This window comes from Andrographis paniculata, unplaced genomic scaffold, assembly GCF_009805555.1.
Source record: "Andrographis paniculata isolate CXL003 unplaced genomic scaffold, ASM980555v1 Contig9END, whole genome shotgun sequence".
Lineage (NCBI taxonomy): Eukaryota > Viridiplantae > Streptophyta > Magnoliopsida > Lamiales > Acanthaceae > Andrographis > Andrographis paniculata.
In genome coordinates this window covers 571,315-592,659 of record NW_026137639.1, presented here as the reverse complement: position 1 = coordinate 592,659, position 21,345 = coordinate 571,315, and the positions used below count along the sequence as shown (strand labels likewise).

General features: G+C 36.3%; 4 protein-coding genes and 2 non-coding genes across 16 annotated transcripts; 3 read left to right on the top strand and 3 right to left on the bottom strand.

The window, feature by feature from the left end:
- The first annotated feature begins 5,376 nt into the window (after positions 1 to 5,376).
- LOC127244394 (uncharacterized) lies at positions 5,377 to 11,233 on the top strand. 10 transcript variants are annotated; one of them, XM_051264908.1, is made up of 6 exons: positions 5,394 to 5,701; positions 6,111 to 6,178; positions 6,535 to 6,571; positions 6,699 to 6,796; positions 7,009 to 7,325; positions 7,473 to 8,038. In XM_051264908.1, the coding sequence occupies exons 3-6, from the start codon at positions 6,563 to 6,565 to the stop codon at positions 7,901 to 7,903; spliced, it is 855 nt and encodes a 284-aa protein (XP_051120865.1). In that variant the 5' UTR covers positions 5,394 to 5,701; positions 6,111 to 6,178; positions 6,535 to 6,562; the 3' UTR covers positions 7,904 to 8,038. The 10 variants fall into 10 exon arrangements, 9 of the variants coding, with proteins under 9 accessions (XP_051120862.1, XP_051120865.1, XP_051120859.1 ...); XM_051264909.1 differs by having other exon boundaries at positions 5,396 to 5,540; XM_051264906.1 differs by lacking the exon at positions 6,111 to 6,178 and having other exon boundaries at positions 5,523 to 5,540; positions 5,620 to 5,701.
- LOC127244413 (probable serine/threonine-protein kinase PBL26) lies at positions 8,289 to 10,823 on the bottom strand. The gene is made up of 5 exons (XM_051264945.1): positions 10,697 to 10,823; positions 9,809 to 10,035; positions 9,544 to 9,733; positions 8,950 to 9,341; positions 8,289 to 8,546 (listed from the first exon to the last, which is right to left on the bottom strand). The coding sequence occupies exons 1-5, from the start codon at positions 10,821 to 10,823 to the stop codon at positions 8,289 to 8,291; spliced, it is 1,194 nt and encodes a 397-aa protein (XP_051120902.1).
- An 844-nt stretch (positions 11,234 to 12,077) lies between the features above and the next one.
- LOC127244393 (uncharacterized) lies at positions 12,078 to 17,261 on the bottom strand. Its single transcript, XM_051264900.1, has 9 exons — positions 17,098 to 17,261; positions 16,207 to 16,399; positions 15,612 to 15,926; positions 15,259 to 15,478; positions 14,699 to 14,845; positions 14,470 to 14,594; positions 13,313 to 13,517; positions 12,710 to 12,972; positions 12,078 to 12,522 (listed from the first exon to the last, which is right to left on the bottom strand). The coding sequence occupies exons 2-9, from the start codon at positions 16,311 to 16,313 to the stop codon at positions 12,354 to 12,356; spliced, it is 1,551 nt and encodes a 516-aa protein (XP_051120857.1). The 5' UTR covers positions 16,314 to 16,399; positions 17,098 to 17,261; the 3' UTR covers positions 12,078 to 12,353.
- Positions 17,262 to 17,387: 126 nt separating this feature from the next.
- Positions 17,388 to 17,472, top strand: TRNAM-CAU (transfer RNA methionine (anticodon CAU)). The gene is given in 2 exon segments: positions 17,388 to 17,425; positions 17,437 to 17,472. It is a non-coding gene; the product is annotated as a tRNA-Met (tRNA).
- Positions 17,473 to 17,558: 86 nt separating this feature from the next.
- Positions 17,559 to 17,643, top strand: TRNAM-CAU (transfer RNA methionine (anticodon CAU)). The gene is given in 2 exon segments: positions 17,559 to 17,596; positions 17,608 to 17,643. It is a non-coding gene; the product is annotated as a tRNA-Met (tRNA).
- A 198-nt stretch (positions 17,644 to 17,841) lies between these two features.
- On the bottom strand, positions 17,842 to 19,566 carry LOC127244029 (uncharacterized protein At4g13200, chloroplastic-like). Of its 2 annotated transcripts, XM_051264313.1 has the most exons (4): positions 19,398 to 19,566; positions 19,235 to 19,280; positions 18,874 to 19,028; positions 17,842 to 18,254 (listed from the first exon to the last, which is right to left on the bottom strand). In XM_051264313.1, exons 1-4 carry the CDS (start codon positions 19,434 to 19,436, stop codon positions 17,958 to 17,960), a joined length of 537 nt encoding a protein of 178 aa, XP_051120270.1. In that variant the 5' UTR covers positions 19,437 to 19,566; the 3' UTR covers positions 17,842 to 17,957. The 2 variants fall into 2 exon arrangements, with proteins under 2 accessions (XP_051120270.1, XP_051120268.1); XM_051264311.1 differs by having other exon boundaries at positions 19,235 to 19,564.
- Between the last annotated feature and the right edge of the window lie 1,779 nt (positions 19,567 to 21,345).

The following is a 21,345-nucleotide window of genomic DNA, read 5'->3' as shown; positions in this document are numbered from 1 at the left end:
CTTGAGTAGAACAATAAAATATATATTTTCTTTTATATATATATTTTCCTCCATCAAATTTATGTGTTTTTGTCATAAAAAATATGCTTTTAATGTCTCATTCCAATATATTTTTAAATTTTTATAATAAATTAAAAAATATTGATATATTATGGATTATTGAAAGTAGATGAGGGATTATTTGTTCAATTTTTTTTTTTATTTCAATAACAAAAATCAACGTTTTTTAATATTACCTAATTTTTATACCTCATGTTAAAAAAATTCAGATCAAAACATTAAACAATTATTTACTATTTTTAATATTTGTATATTATGTTTAATTACTTTACAAACGAAAATTATAATAATAATGTTTTAATAGAAACAGAGGAATACATTTTTATTTATAGCAAATTTTTCTGAGACATTTCTTTTATTTATATTATCTAATATTATAGCACTTTATTTACAAATATATTCCACAATATATTGTCTTTTATTGAGAAATAAAAAAATATATATAATGAATCTACCTAAAGAATATATATATATATATATTAAAATTTTCTTAATTTTGAGATCAAAATTAAACACATATTTTGAAAATTATTAGTATCATTCATTAGCTACATATTTTTCTCAATTTCATATATCACGTAATATTTTATATTTTGATTTGTCATACATATTTTATTTCAAAATAAAAAATAATTAAATATATTTTAATTATCACATTATTCAAATAAAAAAATAAATATTCATAATACGTGTAATATATTAATTTTTTTAAAAAACAAGTATGTCAAAAAAAGGAACAAACCCTACTTCTTCGCCGCATAAAATTGACCAACTTTCTTTTGAAATGTATATTAAAAAGTAGAAAATAGTATTTCTGTTATGGAAATGGAGTAAGTATTTCAGAATTTCTAAAAGTATGTTTCTTTTTTCCGGATTTTACTATTTGAATATTTATATTTTTGAATTTTTTTTTATAAAATATCTTATTAAATATTATTTTTATATCAAATTCAACTAAATTTTTTCAGAAAAACACACTCTAAAATTCTTATTTTATAAATATATATATTGTTAATGTATTTTTTCAACAAACAAAAAAGTAAAATTTAAAGATACGGAAATATCCTCAAATTTGATTAATTAGTGCCTGAGATTAGGAATCTCTAAACACTTTACATACATAAAAAAAATAACTGGAAATTAAAATGCTGGAAATTTAAAGTGGTGATCCTCGAATTTGACTTTGCTTTTGTCGAAGTTGATTGAAGATGCCTTCTCCAGAAAAATCTAAATCCTTAAATATTCCTTGAAGAAAACGCTTGGAACCGTCGTCTGGTTGGTTACAGCAACCACCGTCAACCGTCCAAAAGAAACGTTTTGAAACGTCGCCTGGTCAGTTACAGCAACCGTCTCGCCAACTGCATAACTCAACCGACTAATCCAGCTGACTAACTGGTCGCTAGACCAAAAGACTCCTTGCCCCCACCAAGCGACCAAACTACTGTTCACTTAAGTAGGCAATCAATTACCAGACCTTACTTCGTCCGACCTCCGTAGCAGCCGACTTTACTTGGTCCGACCACGGACCAACCGACTACAGACCATCCGACTGCAAACCATCCGACTTATTGATCCGACCTGCTGACTATCCGACCTGCGGACCTTCCGACCTGCGGACCATCCGACCTGTAGACCGTCCGACTCACTGACTATCCGACCTGCAATGATTGTCGGGCAACGTCCCTTCATTAATCGCATCCGTTCTATAAATTGGGAAGCGGTCTCCTCCGGCATCTGCTCGATCTCAAAAAGGTCTGTGAGTGAGACTGTTGGAAGAGGAATAAAGAACCTCACATGAAAGGCCGCTTCCAAACCTTCCCAGGTTTGTATTTGTCCAGGTAGTAGATTGACAAACCACGAAAAAGGTAAGAGACAAACTAAATAGTTGCAGTTTATAAAAAGGGTTGTTACCGATCTCTCATAACTGTGCTGTGAACCGATCAACATGCTCTATGGTGGAGGATCCGTTTTCTCCTGAGAAAACATGAAAGTCTGGCGGTAGATAATTCCTCGGGAGAGGATACTCATTGATGATTCTTTCTGGAAATGGCCTTTGATACACTGGTCGGTTCACCGTTTGCGGGTTTATTCCGAAATGCACCCGCAAAACTTGAGCGATATCCTCTGGATGTATCCTGGGTGGAACAGAATCTTCCCTAGAGAAGGCTGGCTCGGCTGGGATAGGATTATGAATCTGATCTCCCAATCTTTCTTCTCTGGGGACGGTTGGCTCGTCTGGGATGGGATTATGAGCCTGTCCTCCCAAACTTTCTTCCCTTACGATATTCGGCTGAGTATTATCAACTCTTGGTCCCAAATGAGCATTATCTGGGAAATTTAGAGGAGTCTTCCCCATATCTGTTCGGTTGAAAGTTGCGACGCTTGGAAATGTATTGTCAACGTACATTGGCCCTGCGAACGTTGATCATGGAAAAGTTGCCTGAAAACGAGAAGACGACACAGCTGGAAGCATGTTTGGATACAGGGTGAATCTGGAGAACGTCTGATCCAACATGTTCTGCATTAGATTTTGTTGTTCACACAACATGTTCTGTTGCTCGCGCAACATATTCTGCATAGCCAAAGTTTGTTGATTGTGCAATTGTTGAACATAAGACAACCAATCGGTAAGTGGTTGGGGAATCTCCCCTGGATTTGACATGCCAGGTGGTGAAATATTTTCTCCCACCGGTACTGATGATGATTGAGGTTGTGAGCCTGCCATAGTGATCTTTATGATGATTCGGCCAGACTTCAGTTGTATGACATTTTCTGATGATGTAGGATCAGCAATCTTGTCTTTCTCCCACTGTGGTCGCTAATTGGTTGATGTATTTTTTCAACAAACAAAAAGTAAAATTCAAAGATATGGAAATATCCTCAAATTTGATTAATTAGTGCCTAAGATTAGGAATCTTTAAACACTGTACAGTACATAAGGAAAATAACTGGAAATTAAAATGCTGGGAATTTAAAGTGGTGATCCCCAAATCTGACTTTGCTTTTGTCGAAGTTGATTGAAGATGCCTTCTCCAGGAAAATTCAAATTCTTAAATATTCCTTGAAGAAAACACTTGGAACCGTCGCCTGGTTGGTTACAGCAACCACCGTCAACCGCCCAAAAGAAACGTTTTGAAACGTCGCCGGGTCAGTTATAGCAACCGTCTCGCCAACTGCATAACTCAACCGACTAATCCAGCGACTAACTGGTCGCTAGACCAAAAGACTCCTTGGCCGCCCCCACCAAGCGTCCAAACTACTGTTCACTTAAGTGGGCAATCAATTACCAGACCTTACTTCGCCCGACCTCTGTAGCAGCCGACTTTACTTGGTCCAACCACGGACTAACCGACTACAGACCATCCGACTGCAAACCATCCGACTTATTGATCCGACCTGCTGACTATCCGACCTGCGGACCTTCCGACCTGTAGACCGTCCGACTCGCTGACTATCCGACCTACGGACCTTCCGACCTGCGGACCGTCCGACCTGTAGACTGTCCGACTCGCAGACTATCCGACCTGCGGACCTTCCGACCTGCGTACCGTCCAACTCGTAGATCTTCCGACCTGCGGACCTTCCGACCTGCAAACCGACCGACCGTACCAACCGACCGAGGACCAACCGACCCGCGGACCTTCCGACCGGACCTTCCGACCCGCGGACCTTCCGACCGGACCAACCGACCTGAGACCAACCGACATGAGTGCATATTTTTTCTTTTTCCACCCAACTTCGTATCTAACTTTCTTTAAGATTATGCTATTCTTATTTTATTATTATTATTATTTTTTGGACGCAAGATATATGTATATATATATATATATATAAAAGGGTGAGTGGTCAAATCAAGATATTCCAAAGCAAGCAATAATTTGTGTTTAGTGGTGACAGTGGCGGAATTCAACCAACATAGTTATTATGTATATATGTATGTATGTACAATGTGAATAGAAAATTGGGATCAATTCGAATTGTAAACTAACAAGAGCAAAACAACAGAAATTGCAGATTGGCAAGGAGGATGATAAATGATTATTATATTTGTCCACATTAATGCTTTGTGTCAGCTTTCCACCTCCACAATTTGTATTTTTAGTTTATATAAATCATTACATGCAAAAGTATAGTACTCATTAAAATTGTAAAATGGGTTGTTTATAAATATTTTCAAAATATTCCAATATATATATATTTATTTTTAAAAATTACTATTATATAAGATAGATACACGAGTGTGTTTAAATTTTTTTTTTTTTTCTTTCTAAAAAGTAGAATTTAAATAATAAAAATTTGGAATTAGAAATAAAGAGACACACCAATAAAAAAAATAAATTTTATACACTTTTAAATAAAAATAAATATTTAATATATTACTCTTCTAAGTATTTTTATAAATAACATAAAATAAAATTGAATTGTAATTATCAATACAGAACTTGTTTGCTGTTTTTTTTTTTTAATAATTAGTGTTTTAAAATTATTTAAACAATAATAAACATTTAAATAAAATATACTGTATAAATTGTGATATTTTAAATATAATTTATATATATATAAGAGTTTCAGTAAGAATAGCTAATTATTGGAATATATATTTTTTATTGTGGTGAATATTAATAATAATTTAATATTTTGAGCATATTATTTAACAATCCCCACTGCCATCCGGACTCTGATACTTACCAATGTCCACTACCATCTAGGCTATGATACTTTGGGTTGAGCTTGCATAGTTTTATTTTTTAATATTCTTCAAATACCTCATATCAATGGAGTTCATTTCAAATTTATAAAGCGTGAATTTTTCTTCACAGCTCTTGGTATTCAATTAGAAATATTTTTTTAAAATAATAATAATAATATTAATCCAGGTACGCTATCACATACTAAATATTGTGTTTGTTTGTGGGCATCATTATTCTAAAATTTTAATTTATAATACTATATTAAAATTTAAATTCACATTCAAAATATATAATTTAATATATTTTAATATTAATGTACAAAATATAATTTTATTTATTTATTTTCTGAATTTCTTAAATTAAAATATTCATAAATACCCTATTTATTAAATTGTAAATACGCATCTAATTATATAAGTTTCCACACTATTAGTCGATAACAAAAATATATTATACATATCATATAATTTTTTAAAATAAAATAAATAAATAACTTATTAACTAATTATTTAATACTTTTCTTAAAATCGATATATTATTTAATTTTACATGTAATAAATACAAATGAATATTATACTTCATTCGTCCTGTATTAGAGTAGGGCCACGGCAACGGTATTTAAGTCGAAGTAAGATAATAACAGGTTCCAGATGCTCCCAATCTATCCAAGCCAAGGATCATCTCGTATTCTCTTCGCTCGTACCGACGCCACACCTACAGAATAATTACCGATTCATATGGAAGATTCTCTTCTGTGACTCTGATTGGTTTGAGTTTGCTCATCTTCAGGTGCGCTGCGGTGTTGTTATGCAAACTCCTCTGTGTTTTTTTGGTACTCTTATTTTCGGCGACAATGAAATTTTAGCAGATGTGTGGTTTGATCAGTAGGCGACACTTGGAACATACGTATGTATGTATGTGTTTGTGTGTTTCGTGGATGAGGCGATCTGGTAATTTACTACTTTCGATTTTATGATTTGTTGTTTAATTTACAGATGAAACTTAGTTTTTTCCTTTTTTTTTTTTCCCGCTATCCTTTTGAACATCCTACACGTGTGGAGATTCGTTGGGAATTATGGATTGGTGAGAAGTATTTAAGAATTTTGGGAATTGGTTGCTTGGAAGGTTTGTAGAAATTAATTCATTGTGTAGGTTGAGGGTGTTTGTTAGAAAGTATTGAGTTTAATCTGAGTATCCGAGGCAGTAGTTTTGGTTTCAGAATCTCTGATACAAATCAGTGGTTGTGCCAACGTGCTTTATAATTTCATGGCCAAATATATGAAGCCATATCAAATATTCATTAAATGTAAGTATCAAGTAACAGGAAAATCATTATTATCCTTGAGTTGAAACTTTCAGGTAAGATGGTAAATCAACTTATATTGCTTAGGTTTGGATCAAAGCAGTCACTCATGTACTGTGAATTGGTTGGTATTCCTTTTACTTGCCTGTTAGCTGATGATTAATGCCTTTTCATTTTGTTTATTAGTACTGTGCTGGATTGCATACAAAAGACATAAGTTGTAGATTTTTACTGATCATAATAAGCAGTCAAATGCATTCACCTTCATCTGGGAGGTTTTGATTTGCATAATTGTTACTCAAGGAAGATATAACTGCCTAGCTAAGAGGGGTTCGATGGGTTGTTAAAACAAAAAATTAGTTAATTCCAGTCTGCTAGATTTTTATTTTTTTTTATATAGTTGCTACCTTTCAATTGACTTGCATGTATATTTTTAACTAAATTTGTTGAATTGTGACTAAAGGCTAATTTAATTTTCAGGAGATCCTTATTTTGAACTGTCTTTAGGATGGCTGAGGTAAAGCCCACTATTATTTTTGTCCTATTTGAAGAATTCTTTGTTATTAGGTAGAGGTGGCGAGAGAGATAATTATGGGAATATGACCCGGCATATAATCAACGCACCCTTGTTTGTATCATTGCAGCAAGGTTACAAGGTCTTATTACATGTGTATGATTTAAGCCAGGGTCTGGCTAGGCAGATGTCCACAACATTTTTGGGGAAGGCTATTGAAGCCATATGGTCAGTTTTTTATTTCTTTATGGTAACTGTTTGAAGGCATTTCAGAACTTTACATGCAGTTTCTGTTTGAACAAGGGATTTGCATGTATTTTTTCTCATTTCAGAAAATTGATTGCATGAATTTCCTCTGTAAGTTGAAACATCTTTATGACTATCTTTGGATATTGATGTGTCAGTAGGCTTATTAAACCACTACTGTTTCTAATTTTCAGGCATACAGGAATAGTGGTATATGGCAATGAATACTTTTTCGGAGGTGGAATACAATGTGCTCCGGCAGGAAAAACACCTTATGGCACTCCAATCCGGATCATTGATCTTGGTGTTACACATATCCCAAAAGATGTATTTGAAATGTATTTAAATGAGATTAGCCCGCGCTATACAACAGAAACCTACAGTCTGCTGTCGCATAACTGCAATAACTTTAGCAGTGAAGTTGCACAGTTTCTGGCTAGTGCTTCAATACCAGATTATATTTTGAGTCTTCCTACCGATGTTCTGAACACCCCCATGGGGGCTCTCATTTGTAAGTTCCAACCCCTTGCTTGGTTAAGTACTTCATGGACTTTGTCAAGATCTGAATACCAGATCTTAAAGGACAAAATCACTTGTATAAAAGAAAAACATGGAGGAAGAAAATCTGCAATCTAACATTTTCATTTCACTTGCACAGTGCCTATGCTTCAGCGGTTGGAGTTGTCTTTAAGAGTAGGTGCGGTTCCTCAGGAACCCCAGTTCAAGCCTTCCACAGCTGCTACAGCCTTCCAGAGTGAAAACATGTCAGTCAGTGCTGGTAGCACCGAATCCACAAAGACAAATGATGAAGATGTTGATCAAGAATCAAAAACTGAGTCCATGATACAAGAAAACCTGCAAACCACAAACAAAGCAGATTCCCCTTCAAATATGGTCGTAGAAAAGCCATCTGATGACACCACTGCTAGGGATCCACTTGGAGAACTTCAAAGCAGAGTTCGACAAGAGATTGGCAAAGAGTTTGCCTCAATCATGGCCTCTGGAACCTATCATGCCAGTGAAGCAGCTGCCCTGGCAACCAGGAGAGTGATGCAAAAATATGGAAGTACCAAAACAGCCGAAAGCTAGAGCCAGGAAATATGTATGTTTCCAGACCATTGATTTGAACTGCTAATACTTTCACCGAAGCTACATCTATTCCAGAGTTATTTTTCCCTTGTCTGCAAATTTGCAGAACTTGTTATGATATAAAGAATCCGTGCACACGTGTAAGGAAATTCCCTCTCACAGTATATAGGTAAAATCTTTGATCCTACCTCAACAGGTAAATGGAGATATTGTGTTATCACTTTTGGATACAGTTCAGTTAGCGCTAAACGGGCACTTCAAATATTTGTCCAGATGACTGAAAAGATGGTCAGGTCTATCCATCATGCATCATGTCTCAGCTTTAAGCTCCAATCTACAGCTTCTTCTAATGCTTTTTTCTCATTTGGCTGCCGTTAGATCATCTTCATTGACTCTCTGTTTCTCCCATTGGTTGCAGAGGTGAAGTTGGATTGGTAAAGTCCAATTCTGCAGCAGGTTCCCCCCCAAGGGGGCTGAGCGCAATGACCACATCTCTCATGAGAGGACGTACATCTGCATCTTCAGTAAGACACATGGCTGCAACAGCAACTGCCTGATTGAAGCTTTTATTTGGGAAGTCTCCTTGAAGCCGTGGATCAGCCAGTTCTACGAATCTCTTTGGCTCCTTGAATATTGGCCCAGCCTGATCATAAGAACAAGGTACGCAACGACTCATTAGGTAGCATTTACAATAAATTTGTCTGTTTGGATTACTAACTCTGGGATTAGTATTTCACAATAATATCTGAAAAATTATGAATAAACCCTACTTGCTAACCATGATAATTTAGAGACTCTGACCTATAATAGACCCCGACTTGATGCCATTTAGACTTACATGATACTTTAGAGTCTAGTGTTCCAATTCTAGGCTTATTTGATCGTAGAATCAAGTTGAGCCAGCAATCTTGGTTAGATTCAATATCTTAAATGATTATATAATTTCAACAACAGAGTTAGGCTCTAATTGATGTTTAAGTCATTTATACCTAACCCCTTAATTAATCTCAGGCTATAATAGGAAAAGAAGAGAAAGCAAAACTTACCCATGCTACTAAATTTTCTTCTTTTCGACCTCTCCTGGTATCAATAGCTCTTTTACCCGTGATCAACTCCAATAGGACCACCCCAAAGCTGTATACATCTGATTTCACCGTAAGTTGCCCAGTTCTTTGGTATTCGGGTGCACAATAACCATAAGTTCCCATAATCCTTGACGATACATGAGAGTTGTCGCCTACAGGTCCGAGCTTGGCCAGCCCGAAGTCGGAAAGTTTCGCATTGAATTCATCATCCAACAAAATGTTGGATGGTTTCAAGTCGCGGAATATGACCGGAGGTTTGGCCTTGTCATGCAAATGCTCGAGACCTTTGGCCGCATCTAATGCTATATTCATCCTTCTAGCCCAAGGCAATGCAGATTTGCCTGGTGCAAGATCTGCAGAACTAGGACTTCATTATCTATAGCAGATATCTCTCCCGTAAATTAGGATAGTTACTAATTACATACGTTCGAATGTGGTTAGAAGTTTTAAATAGGATGTTTTGCAAGTACATTTTAGAGTTATGTGATCTTACAATAATTGAGGTTTAGTGTAATAGCATTCAAAGATAAAAAAGTGTAACAAACTAAAAGATACCTAACAAATGTTTTTCAAGAGATCCCAATGGCATATACTCATACACCAAAAGCCTCTGGTCGCCATCCGCGCAATAACCAATCAAATTCACGAGTCGCGGGTGGTGCAAAAGGCTCAACATCAAAACCTCCACTACAAACTCTCTGTTCCCTTGGAAACCATTCCGGTCGAGCTGCTTTACAGCCACAATCTGAATCCAACAACATGCATTCCTTTAATCATCCCAAACACAATTTGCTGTGTAAGTTTGGCTGGAAGAATATACCTGTCCTGTTCTTTTGAGATGGCCTTTGTAAACTCGGCCGAATCCCCCCTCACCAATGAGGGATTCTTTCCTAAAATTCTTTGTTGCTGCGGCCAATTCCCGGAAGGTGAATGTCTCAGCTTTTACTTTGTTTGCAGCACTATTATTGCTCCCTCCATCTCTGATGCTATTTGCTTCTGACAATGCCTTGTTGCTTGTTACTTCATTTGTTCTTCTGCTAGTGCTCTCTACACATGATTTGAGATTGTCTTAGGGCATTCATATATATATATATATCCATCTGGTAAGAACGCGACTTCGATTGTGGTTGTAGAGTTTGACTTAGGTTGTAAATAAGATCTAGCACACAGTTTTTATCATGGAGGTATAAGTGAGAGAGTTGAACCGGTGACTTAATAGTTTATTTACCATATGTCCTAAATTACAGTTGTATTTGCCTGTTTGAAGTTGTCACATCTCTTGTGACAACAAGAATAAGTCGTTGCGAACATCATTCTATGTATTTGCTATCTTCTTCATAGGTGTCATGAACAGAAAACCATGTCAAAAAAGTATAGATTTGCTATCTTCTTCATAGGTGTCATGAACAGAAAACCATGTCAAAAAAGTATCTCCTTCACTTATCTCAAATACTTGTATCCAAATCTAGAGTTTTGTAGACATACTTTCCTCCCTTTAATTATCTATGTATTTAATCACAATGTAGTAAATCTACAATTCAGATTCAAGCATGCATTTCTGAAATATTATAGTTTTGAGATGAACAAAAGAATATAAAAAAAGTTTATGATTGTTGTAATGCATAGAGGAAGAGAGAGAGAGAGAGAGAGAGAGAGAGAGAGAGCAAGAATTGAAAGAAAGATGATTGTAGATATTTGGCATTCTTACCAGGGTGTGTCTGTGTGGTTGGGTCCCAATTTTCTGTAAGTGTGTCTCTATCATTATTATTATTTCCATTACCATATCTCTTTGATGCCTTTTTGGCTTTGGAAGAAAAACATGAGAAACAGCTCATTGTTTTTATTTAAAATTCCCAGACACACAACACCAACCTTGTGTGATCACAGGAAGAAATATTGTTGCACAATGAAATCCAGATAGATTATTGAGAAATGGGTATGGATCCCAAATTAAAGGAATTTTATGTCTACGTGAGGACGTTTCAAATGCAAAACATAAAGGTTTGTAAGGCCTGATGTGTTTTTGTGATCAAGATTGTTGAAGAAATATATATGGTGTTTTTTTTAATGAGGAAACAAAGAGTCAATGTTGGGATGGGATGGGATGCAGGGAAATGAACAATTCTTTTTTTTACAGGGAAATTTATATTGTTATTGGTAATGGTATTTCATGGAAAGGTGATCGATCTCATCTCAACCATGATGATGATGATGATGATGATGATGATGTTGATCTTGGTATTGGTATTGGTATTGGAATAAAGAAAAAAAGAAGAAGAAAATGTCAAATCTGTTAGTATGATTGTCTGTTAACAACGACCACTACCACTCTCATGAAAATTAAGAGGAGATTTGTAAGGAAAAAGTGAAATGGGTGTGTCGTGGGATGGACGGATTAACCCTCTCCATTCTGACACGTGTCTCTCTCAGCCCTTGTTATCTCATCATTACTAAATTGGGGTTGGGGTTAATATGTATGTATGTGTGTGTATATATATTTATTGATGGATTCCTCTTGATATTCACTCTTCTTTGTATTATATTAGGATTTGAATTTTTTTAATGAAATATATTTCGTATTTTGAAGGGAAATAAAATGTTTATTTCGGCAACAAATTTGTTGCCATGAACCTGATAGCGTCGAAATTTGAAATTGTGACGATTATAGGTTCACTCTCCGTACCACCCGACCATCTATTTCCTCCATTTTGTAACTATGTACCCTATCTATAGTCTATGATATTAGATGAAAAACTATTTTACCATTAATGTGAATACTGTAAATTTACAAAATAAGTATTAATATGTAACAAATGATAAAATGAATACATTGTATGGAACTTGTAAAATGGAGGGAATACTATTTTTGGGTCTGCTCTAAGTCAAATTTGTAAAATCTCTCTCTCTATATATATAAATTTCTGACAAATCAAGTACTTAAATTTTTACTATTTCTAAAATATTATAAATTTTCAAAACTTCATCTAAAACACAACAGCCCGGAAGACTCTAATAATATTACCAACGTATGCATTGCAACCCAAACCACATAAAATTATGGGAAATTAATATTTGAAGCCTCACAAAAATATAAAATATAATGAGATGCCCTAAAATGATGTAGCTACCAAAGATCCAATTGTGTGGGTATAGACTTACAGTTACTAGCTACAGCCACAGAGAATGTTAGTCGATCATCACAAACTGAAAAAAAAAAAAAAAAAAAAAAACTCTGCAATTCATTTTATGGATGATTGCCAATATTTCTCAACAAGAATTTCATGCTGCCATATTCTGAAATAATGAGCGACAAAAAAGATGTAATAGTAATTCAGGGGACCGAATGGCTTGGCTCAATTAAAACCTTACTTAAGGCGCAAGGCGCTCCTGATTCCCGAGTAGATTAGGCCCAAGGACCGGCCGATCAAGCTGACCAGGAAGAATGAGATGGCATCGCTAACTTTACCAACCACTGTCCTCACAACTGGCATGGCAATATCGGCCAATTCGAGGAAGAGACTGAAGTAATACCTCCTGCATTTGAGAACAAGGTGTTGATCTTTAAATAGGGTCCACAAAGAGAAAGATGTTCCATGCACAAGGTTTTAAGAACGAGCAACAAGTTAGTTACATATGAATGAAACTTTTAAATTAAATAAGAACAAACATAACATACTAATAGAAGAAGTGAACACAAAGAAACGGAGTAGAACGAATTTACCACCCAGTCAAGGCCCTTAATTCTTTTGTCCTTTTAACTGGTACAGAGATGTGGTTGATTTTGATAGCATGCAATGAATATGATGCCGACTGGGATGATGCTGATCTCTTCCCAATAAGCCTCTTCCACCACACAAAATTATTGCCCCCGCCTGAATTCAACTCCTCGACAACTTGCCTTTGAAGCATGCAAAGAACAAAGTGATCTTCGTACATGGATATCACGGCAGCCATGTTTTGATGCAACCATTGGTGCAGCACTGCCTATAAATAACATGCTAAAAAAGTGAAATTTAAGTAACCTCAACAACTAGCACTGATATATAGATCATGCTGCATTGTGAACTACATACTAATTATGAGATCTTATTTTTCTGGATTCAGTTTTAAGTATTACAATATCAAGTATAGTGCTATTCCGATCCTCCGGCATAAAGCAGGAAGGTAGGCTACAAAGAAATTACATCCATAAAAGCATATAATGTAGCACGAACGCAAAATTCAAACCTTAATGGAAACTAATTGCAATTCTCAGGACATTCTCTGTCATGTCAGGAAGGAAAAAAAACATAGAAGTACTATCTGAAACGTGAAGAAGGCAAACCTCATTGCGCAATCGCTGAAGTGCTCTGGTGGACAGCGTGCACAAGCTCAAACCGAGGTTGTTGATTTCATTAGACAAGCTACTATCCACGGATATAAGCTCCAAATACATGCTTGCAATGCCATCTGCTAATGTAATCAGCAAATCTTCTAATATCACTACACCATGCTGAAGGTACAAACTATTGCTGTAATAGCCACCTTTCCTGTCGAATACACGCATAGCAATCAAGTCAGAACATGGTCCAGTGCAAATGCAAATGGTGCCTTAAGAATGAAATGTTTAGAAGATCATCTTCGAAATGATCTTGCAAATGAAGTGGGTCAGCAATGATTGCTTTCGGTGATTCCCAGCAAATATGAACCCATTTGCATAAAAAGAATAATAAAACCCCATCATGGCCTCACCAGTATTTCCAATATCTTAAACCTTATCCAAACCCATTTGTTCTATTTCTCTTTCCCTCTCACATACCAGCAAGGCTTAAATTTTTTTTTTTTTTTATTTATGCTATAAAATTTTGGGCTACCTAGCACCTACTAAGCCATTTTCACTCATATAGTTTAGTAAATGTGCTCAAAGCTAGAATTGAAAGGGTAGACGAAACTCTTAAATTCGCACAAGTAAAGTTGCTCTGTAATGAGGCTCAGGCAATTTTGACTGAAAGTGCTGCCTGTCACACCCTAATGACGGGGGTGTGACGATATGCATTTTAAAGATCAAAGCATATTGAATGATCTTACGGTATGGCAATGACTGAAAATGGACATAAGAATATATATTCAGCAAAAAGATGTAAAACAAAGCAGGGAAATAAAGACATTACAAACCATTATCTCAGTGACATATACAAAAGACACCATAAAAGTTTGATGAAACAACGCTGTTAGATTCCAAAACTCTTACAGACCCACTTATTTTTCTCATATATTAACAAAGATCCAGAAAAATACTAGAGTAACAGTAAATGCCCACAGAAATATTGCTCTCTAATGTGGTCAAATTTCAAGAACATACTTAGGACTCATCCACTTTTCTGTTCTGAATCGAAGCCTAAAAGAGATGCATGGATAAAGGTTCAAATAGATTTGCAATTTAGAAAACCAGTTGACACAGACCAACAAACAGGGAGTAAGAAAATTCAATGTGTACTTTACCTGGAAGAACCAAACTTAAGGGCATATACAAACTCTGCATAGAGATTTTCCTTGCAAGACTTTCTGATATTTTCGAGTATGCTGTCATATCCAATTAGCCTACTTTCTACCATACGAAAAAGCTCCTGAAAGGTAAAAAATAAAACCAAGATGATGGTTTGTAGTTATTTCAAGCACGCTGATATAACTTGTAGCAGTAATGTGTAACATAGTTGAAGTAGGCAAGTGCCTTGTCAGGTTTTCTGGAGATGAGGCAAAGTTCCTCCTCCAGCCAATCCATGCAAAGAGATCGGCAAGATTTTCGAATAATTTCATCAAAAACGCCACGGAAGTCATTGACTGATTTCGCAGAAGAATTTGTGGATATATTTGCCACCTGTAAGGGGAGAATTGTGAATCTCTAACATGTCCAGAAGCAAATTGATTAATTAGTATATTTGCGATAGAGGCATAATATGTGAAACAGAGAATATATATGTATATAAAGCATATAGTTCATCCTTTGATATTCTCTGTACAAAACATGACTAAACTCCAAATCAATGTTCTTGATAGAACATTATTCCCACGAACACATTATTTTCAACGGGAAAAATGCTTGCAGACATAATCAAATATTTGGTAACAACTTCAACCATCCAGGTGATCACTAACTTAACATCTTTGTTCCCTCTACCCTGAATTCTAAACAAAAGCTTAAGCTCTATCTACTAACATTCAGAAAGAAGCAATTTAGTTGGTGTTTTTTCTATATAAAATAAATAAATAAATAAAGTAGAAACAACCTACCGCTTTATTTAGCCACTGAAATGATGCCCACAGCAATCTCATTCTGGGACCCTCAGCAACAGCAAACAAACTTGAAGGTAGTTTTGCAAAGCTTTGTTCAGATTGGGCAAAATTTTCACTTAAACTTACCCCTTCTTTAATTGCTAATAAGGAATCCATAAGTTTTCTTTTCACAACATCCCATGTAAAGTTGAGATTAACATCATCATCTGTCGTTACACTGTAATTAAGTAAAGCAACATATCAAAGATTGCAATGCCATGTTCAACTCCATGCATAGAGTAGGTTCTATCTCAGATAAACATAAATATTTGCTAAATAATAAAGAGATTTCACCCACTAACCTTCCTTACCTACCCGAGGATGAGTCTTCAGGCATTACATCAACCGGCAAGCTTGTGGGAGTGTTAAATTGGGACTTGTCCCATTGAATTACTCCAGCCATATACGTGAGTGTTATGCTTGCTAGAAGAAGGACTTGATCCACAAAAGGAATCCAATCAGAAGCAACTGCACCATTAACACTAGCGAGTGCATTCAAGGAACAGCATCTGACAGGAGTGCCCTGTTTGGGAGTTGAATTTATAATGCATAAGTGAGGATTAATGAACTTGCAGGATTTCCATTGCAAAAACCTGTCAACTTGACAACTTCCACTATTAAAGCCCCTAAGAAAAAATACATAGTGTTAGTAAAAGGCCAACTGACATCTACGCTTAGGAAACTTAGGCACGTAGTAGAACACCAAAATTTACAGTTTAAGTATCTCATATGTGTAGGTGTGACTCAATGCATAACATATTATAATGGCACAACAGCCAAAAGAAAGAGTGAACATTTGAGAATGAAAGACATGCTAGCAATGTAAAGCAATAGAATAAAGATATTCCATTACTTGGGAACAACAATGATCAGCATTTCAAATGTAAGTTGAAGATTGAGCAAAACCTTCTGCATGGGAGTTTTGAAGTTTTGACCAAAAAGGATTGATCTGCAGAGGCATATCCATGAACTCGAAGCTTCACATTGTATGGAATGGCAACATTTTCTGCCATTGGAAAGGTCTCTCACTACTGATCAGCTCATTATAACGTTTACATTCGTTGGGGCAACTTGCTATTTTCAGACTTCAGATTAGAACCTGCAAAACCACCAATTAAAAACACTGCATAAATCTTACAAATTTTTGTTCAGCCAAATTTTTATACTCTATACACAACAAAAACGCTGCATGATGACCTGAGAACAAGACATTCTCACTTCCCTGCATGGTTATGAACACATAAATAGGGAAAATAACTCTCATGTACGTTAGCATTACTTCCCCAAAGTAAGTCAAAACTTGAGATAAAAGGTCAAGTACACAATATTTGGCAAACAAAATTCACACAGTACAAATCAGTACTTAATATCAATCTAGAGATAAATGAACTGAACTCCTATAGGCATAAGCAAATCATATTCATTCAATTCGTCCAGCATATTCCACTTTCCCAGTTCCATTTATAGCCTAAATTACCTGACACACTCCGAAACTGAAATCCTAAGAAAACAAACTCCCCACCATAATACAACTAACGCAATAAAACCTCACACCAACTTCTCATTTATGCTCGACGCAGAACACAAAAATCACACAACAGCAGCAACTCAGTTCAACGCTCAACATTACCAACGTAGCTCCGATAACACGAAACTGCACAGGTGATAGTAATCCGGAGAAAACACAAGGAAGCAAAAGTTCAACAAATCTCGATTTGCCAAATGTACCGATACAGACTCCAAAAACAAACCAAAAAAGTTTAAATGTAAATCATAAGCCAACCAGAGCTTGCTTACCGAGTCAAAGTTGAAACCTGCAGCAGCGCCAAAGATTACATCAATCAAAAGAGCCGAGCTCAAAAGTGGAGAAGTGGAGGAGATTGAGGGAACAGGATTGGATATGTGAGAACCTCGTTTCTCACATGGTTTTCTCCCCTCGCATCGCAGGAATAAACTCCAGTAAGAGGGCAGGCACTCTATCCGTAGTTGAAATGGACGGGCACCATATTGGGCCCTATTCTCTCAAATGGGCCTGAATAATTAATTTTATTAATAATTTTAAATTGTTTTAGAATTTGCACAACAACGGGGTGGTGGCGCAGTTGGCTAGCGCGTAGGTCTCATAGCTACTGAGTGATCCTGAGGTCGAGAGTTCGAGCCTCTCTCACCCCAGATATATTTTAACTTTTTCAGAATTCTAAAACGACAACGTATAGTGAATCAGTTACTGCAGGCTCTTGATCGTAGCCACGAACATCGGGGTGGTGGCGCAGTTGGCTAGCGCGTAGGTCTCATAGCTTCTGAGTGATCCTGAGGTCGAGAGTTCGAGCCTCTCTCACCCCATATTACTTTTTCAGAAATCTAAAACGACGACGTATAGTGTATTCGTAATAAAAATATATTCAATAAATTTCAATTTCATTCATTGTATATCAATATTTAAATCCTAGCCTCCTAATCCCCCTTTTGAGATATTGAACTGGAATTGAGTAGATTTTTGTTGCATTAGAGCTTTCTGTGACTGTGTTAAGATGCAGGAGGTACATTATTAACCAAATATGATTTTCAAGAGTAGGCCAATGAACACTTAAATGTATAAGTTGTAGGAGAAGAACAGAGACGGCATTAGCACAAAGCACATACATTACCTTCATCAATCAATCCTTGTCAAAGAACCCGAAAAACGAGTTGTCGGCGTCGGCGTCGGCGGTGGACTTGTGCTTCGGCAGGACAGAGGAGATCACTGAATTAGTAACTGTGGATGCTGCTGCTGCTGCAGCTGCAGCATTCTCGACCCTGGAGACAGCAGAATCGGCAACTGAGAATGTCGTTTCTGCAACACCCTCAGCTGCAGATGCACTGAATGAAGTCGACCTGGATACCAATCCTCGGGCTTCCATAGCTTCCCTCGACGCTTGTTCTTTGGCGCGTCTAGCCTTTTCCAGAATCTCATCCTGCCAATGCAACCAACAATTTTATGTAAAAGATGTAAAGCGTGGCTGCAACGAGCTATAATTTGTTGCACACTGTTCTAATGGGATTTGTAATGGAAGGATGTTGTGGATCGATGAGCAACACACGGACAGCACATCAATGTGCATTTCGACTACTAATCCTGAACTCAGAGCTTTTCTTGTTGGATATTGGAACCAGGGAACAAGTAGATATAAGGAGGATTTCAATGATTATCTTGCTGCTAGGTTTCTTTAATTTCATTGGAGACCAAGAGAAACTAAACTGGGCAGTGATTTTGATAGTTAAATCTTGAATTTCACTGTGTAAATAACTTGAGCTATCGAGCTCAGATTCTATATATGTTTTCAGTGAAGCTCAAGTTCAGTGCGCTTCGTTGAGGTATTATTGTATACATGTAATTTTCAAAGCTATCAATGTCTATGCCTGGCGTACACTCAAATCAAATTCCAATGAACTGATGTAGCTTCTAAATATAAGCATTTTTATTAGGCTTTGAATAGGCTTTCTTCGGACAATTTGCGATAAAGTAGATTGAGGTAAATGGCTTCATTCGTAAAATTTATGTACATCTACAGAAAATGTATAATGCATACATACCTGGAATTTTGAAATTTCCTTCTGCTGCAAGGCTTGAAGTCTACCGATTACGCTCATAAACTCGCCTACACTGGACTCTATGCGTTCGGTAATTGCTTCTCCCAGAGCCTTTCCCAAGAAAAATGCATCCAGAGCAGTTCTGTACTCATTCTCGCCTGCAAAACTATGATCTTAATTATGGAAGAAAACAAGGCACTAAAAGAGTTTCAGTACTCAATGATAGGTTCTACAAATCTCGATTTGGCATCCGCACAAGAAAAATAAATGAATAAAATTTAAGTCAACAACTGCTGCAGCAAAAGCAGGCACATGAGAGCTTATACATCAATAGGAATTGAACATAGAAGAGTTGTTGTCGTACCGGAATTGCTAGAACAGTTGCACCTCCAACCGACTCCTGGAAGTTTCTGCAATTCAGACGAAATAGGCTTAAGATTTGAGGGGAAAATGGCGGAATTCTCACGCGAGGAAGCTGCGGTAACAGAGCAACGACGATGGCAGATTAAACGAGGAACTAAGCGCACCGAGTACAATTGTGGCGCCGCCATCAATTCCCTGCTCATTTTCGCCGTTCGTTTGCTCCTCTCACCTCCGGTGCGCTGCTTCCTCAGAACTCCTCCGTTATCGCAGAGGTTTGAGATACGGACGAGAAAACCGACTCAGTGGCCACTGGGGTATGGGTCTCAATCAGCTGCAATTTAATATTGCTGCTCTTTTTTTTCACGGCAGTACAGCTGCCTTTAAGCCGTGTTTGGATGCAGAGTTGTTTCAAATATCGAAATTTTGTTTACTTACCAAATTTTTATATTCATTTTTTACTATTTAATTTTTAAAAATTATCATATAAAAAATATACTTCTTACTAATCAATAGAGTTGTCTAGTTTTTCTATTTTCGTGCGGTTTTAAAACAATTATTTTGTTTTCTTATTTAGTGATTGTGTCCTCACCTTTATAACAAATTATTCTTACTTTTCTAAACTATTCCTAATTATTACTCTAATCTACTTTAGCAAAAATATTTTAGTCTTTTACCTTCTATTTTACACAGTGTCCACTCCCAATAAGACATTTTTTTTTAAACAAATAAAGTAATTTTTTTTTAACCAAACGTCAAATCAAAGTATTAAATTTTTATTTTTTTCAAAATTTCAAAATTTCAAAAATCTTTAAAAATTCCTATTTAAGTGACCGAGTTTGTTTGGTTATTTTTTGGAATTGATTTGAGACATGCTGGCTCCAAATTCCATTAACTCTCCCATTGGGTGTTTTTGTTTCGGGATTTTCTTTTATATATTATTCATCTAAATTTTTTTCTTTAAAAATATCAAATCAAATATTTATTTTTTATATTATAATAAAAATTAATTTTACATTCAAAACGTCACATCAATACTCATTTCATCCTATAACTATTCAAATTCAAAATTTTTACTATTCAAATTTTAACTCAAAATCCAAACTTTCAAACAAACCCAGGCTACAAATATGCAAATATACTATGGTGACTGAGAACAGAAAATAATACAAAATAATTGTTAATTTCGTTCCGTTACACCAACCTATATTTGTATTTCAACTCAAGCTAAATTCACTATAAAAAATGTCCAAGTATGAAAATACATACATAGATACAATTTGAACTATTCTAACTCAAAAACTTAACACCTAATTTCTTGAATATTCTCCAACCCAATCTATCTTCTTCACCCTCACTAACTTTTTACCTAAACCCTCTACCTCACTATCCTTGTTGCATCCACACAGAACATTGTGAGTTGTAATAACTTAAAATATCTTTTCCATGTATTAATTTCTACTTTGTTGCATGCGCCATGCTTACCGACAACAAAAATAGATTTTTAGGGTCGCGTAAGGAATGGTCTTGTGGTGTAGAGATTGGACTTGTGACCGTGAGTTCATGAGTTCAAACCCCCGACCCTTCAAGTCACCTGTCACACATGGTTCGCCTAGCGTATTTTTCCCATTGAACCTGGTTTGCAGGTGTTGAGCACAAAAAAATAATAATAAAAATTAATAATGACAATAGGATTCTGGATGGATCTGAATATAAATCAAACTGCCCAGAGGTCGGTTGAAAGAGAAAGTCGGGCGAAGAAGAAGATCAAATTAATAATGACAATAGGATTCTGGATGGATCTGAATATAAATCAAACTGCCCAGAGATCGGTTGAAAGAGAAAGTCGGCGAAGAAGAAGATCAGATGGTCCACGGACGGGCCAAGGTAAGACGGTATGGTAGTAGAATCAAAAGGAAGTCGGTTGGACAAGCCATCCATCTAAGGAGATAAGGTGACCAGAGGACGCTGTTTCGCCGTCGGTTGATCCACGGTTGGTTGGTTCTCAGTCGGCTGATCCGCGGTCGGTCGGTTGGTTCTCAGTTGGTTAAATAGGTCGGATGGTCTAAAGTCGGTTGAGCAGGTCGGGCGGTCCGCAGTCGGTTGAGTCGGACG

Bases quoted from the DNA above. Each gene is read 5' to 3' on its own strand.
- LOC127244029 (XM_051264311.1), bottom strand. From the start codon at position 19,436: ATGAGCAGGGAATTGATGGCGGCGCCACAATTGTACTCGGTGCGCTTA. The intron at 19,029-19,234 runs GTACGACAACAA...ATAGTTTTGCAG, and splicing joins CAACTGTTCTAGCAATTCCG to GCGAGAATGAGTACAGAACT. The intron at 18,255-18,873 runs GTATGTATGCAT...TTGCATTGGCAG, and splicing joins AGGAAATTTCAAAATTCCAG to GATGAGATTCTGGAAAAGGC.
- LOC127244394 (XM_051264902.1), top strand. From the start codon at position 5,620: ATGTGTGGTTTGATCAGTAGGCGACACTTGGAACATACGTATGTATGT. The intron at 5,702-6,621 runs GTAATTTACTAC...CTTTGTTATTAG, and splicing joins TTCGTGGATGAGGCGATCTG to GTAGAGGTGGCGAGAGAGAT. The intron at 6,797-7,008 runs GTCAGTTTTTTA...TCTAATTTTCAG, and splicing joins AAGGCTATTGAAGCCATATG to GCATACAGGAATAGTGGTAT.
- LOC127244413 (XM_051264945.1), bottom strand. From the start codon at position 10,823: ATGAGCTGTTTCTCATGTTTTTCTTCCAAAGCCAAAAAGGCATCAAAG. The intron at 10,036-10,696 runs GTAAGAATGCCA...AATCATGTGTAG, and splicing joins AACCACACAGACACACCCTG to AGAGCACTAGCAGAAGAACA. The intron at 9,734-9,808 runs GTATATTCTTCC...TGTTGGATTCAG, and splicing joins ATCTCAAAAGAACAGGACAG to ATTGTGGCTGTAAAGCAGCT.
- LOC127244393 (XM_051264900.1), bottom strand. From the start codon at position 16,313: ATGGCAGAAAATGTTGCCATTCCATACAATGTGAAGCTTCGAGTTCAT. The intron at 15,927-16,206 runs GTTTTGCTCAAT...ATTTTTTCTTAG, and splicing joins TCAAAACTCCCATGCAGAAG to GGGCTTTAATAGTGGAAGTT. The intron at 15,479-15,611 runs GTAAGGAAGGTT...ACTTAATTACAG, and splicing joins GAAGACTCATCCTCGGGTAG to TGTAACGACAGATGATGATG.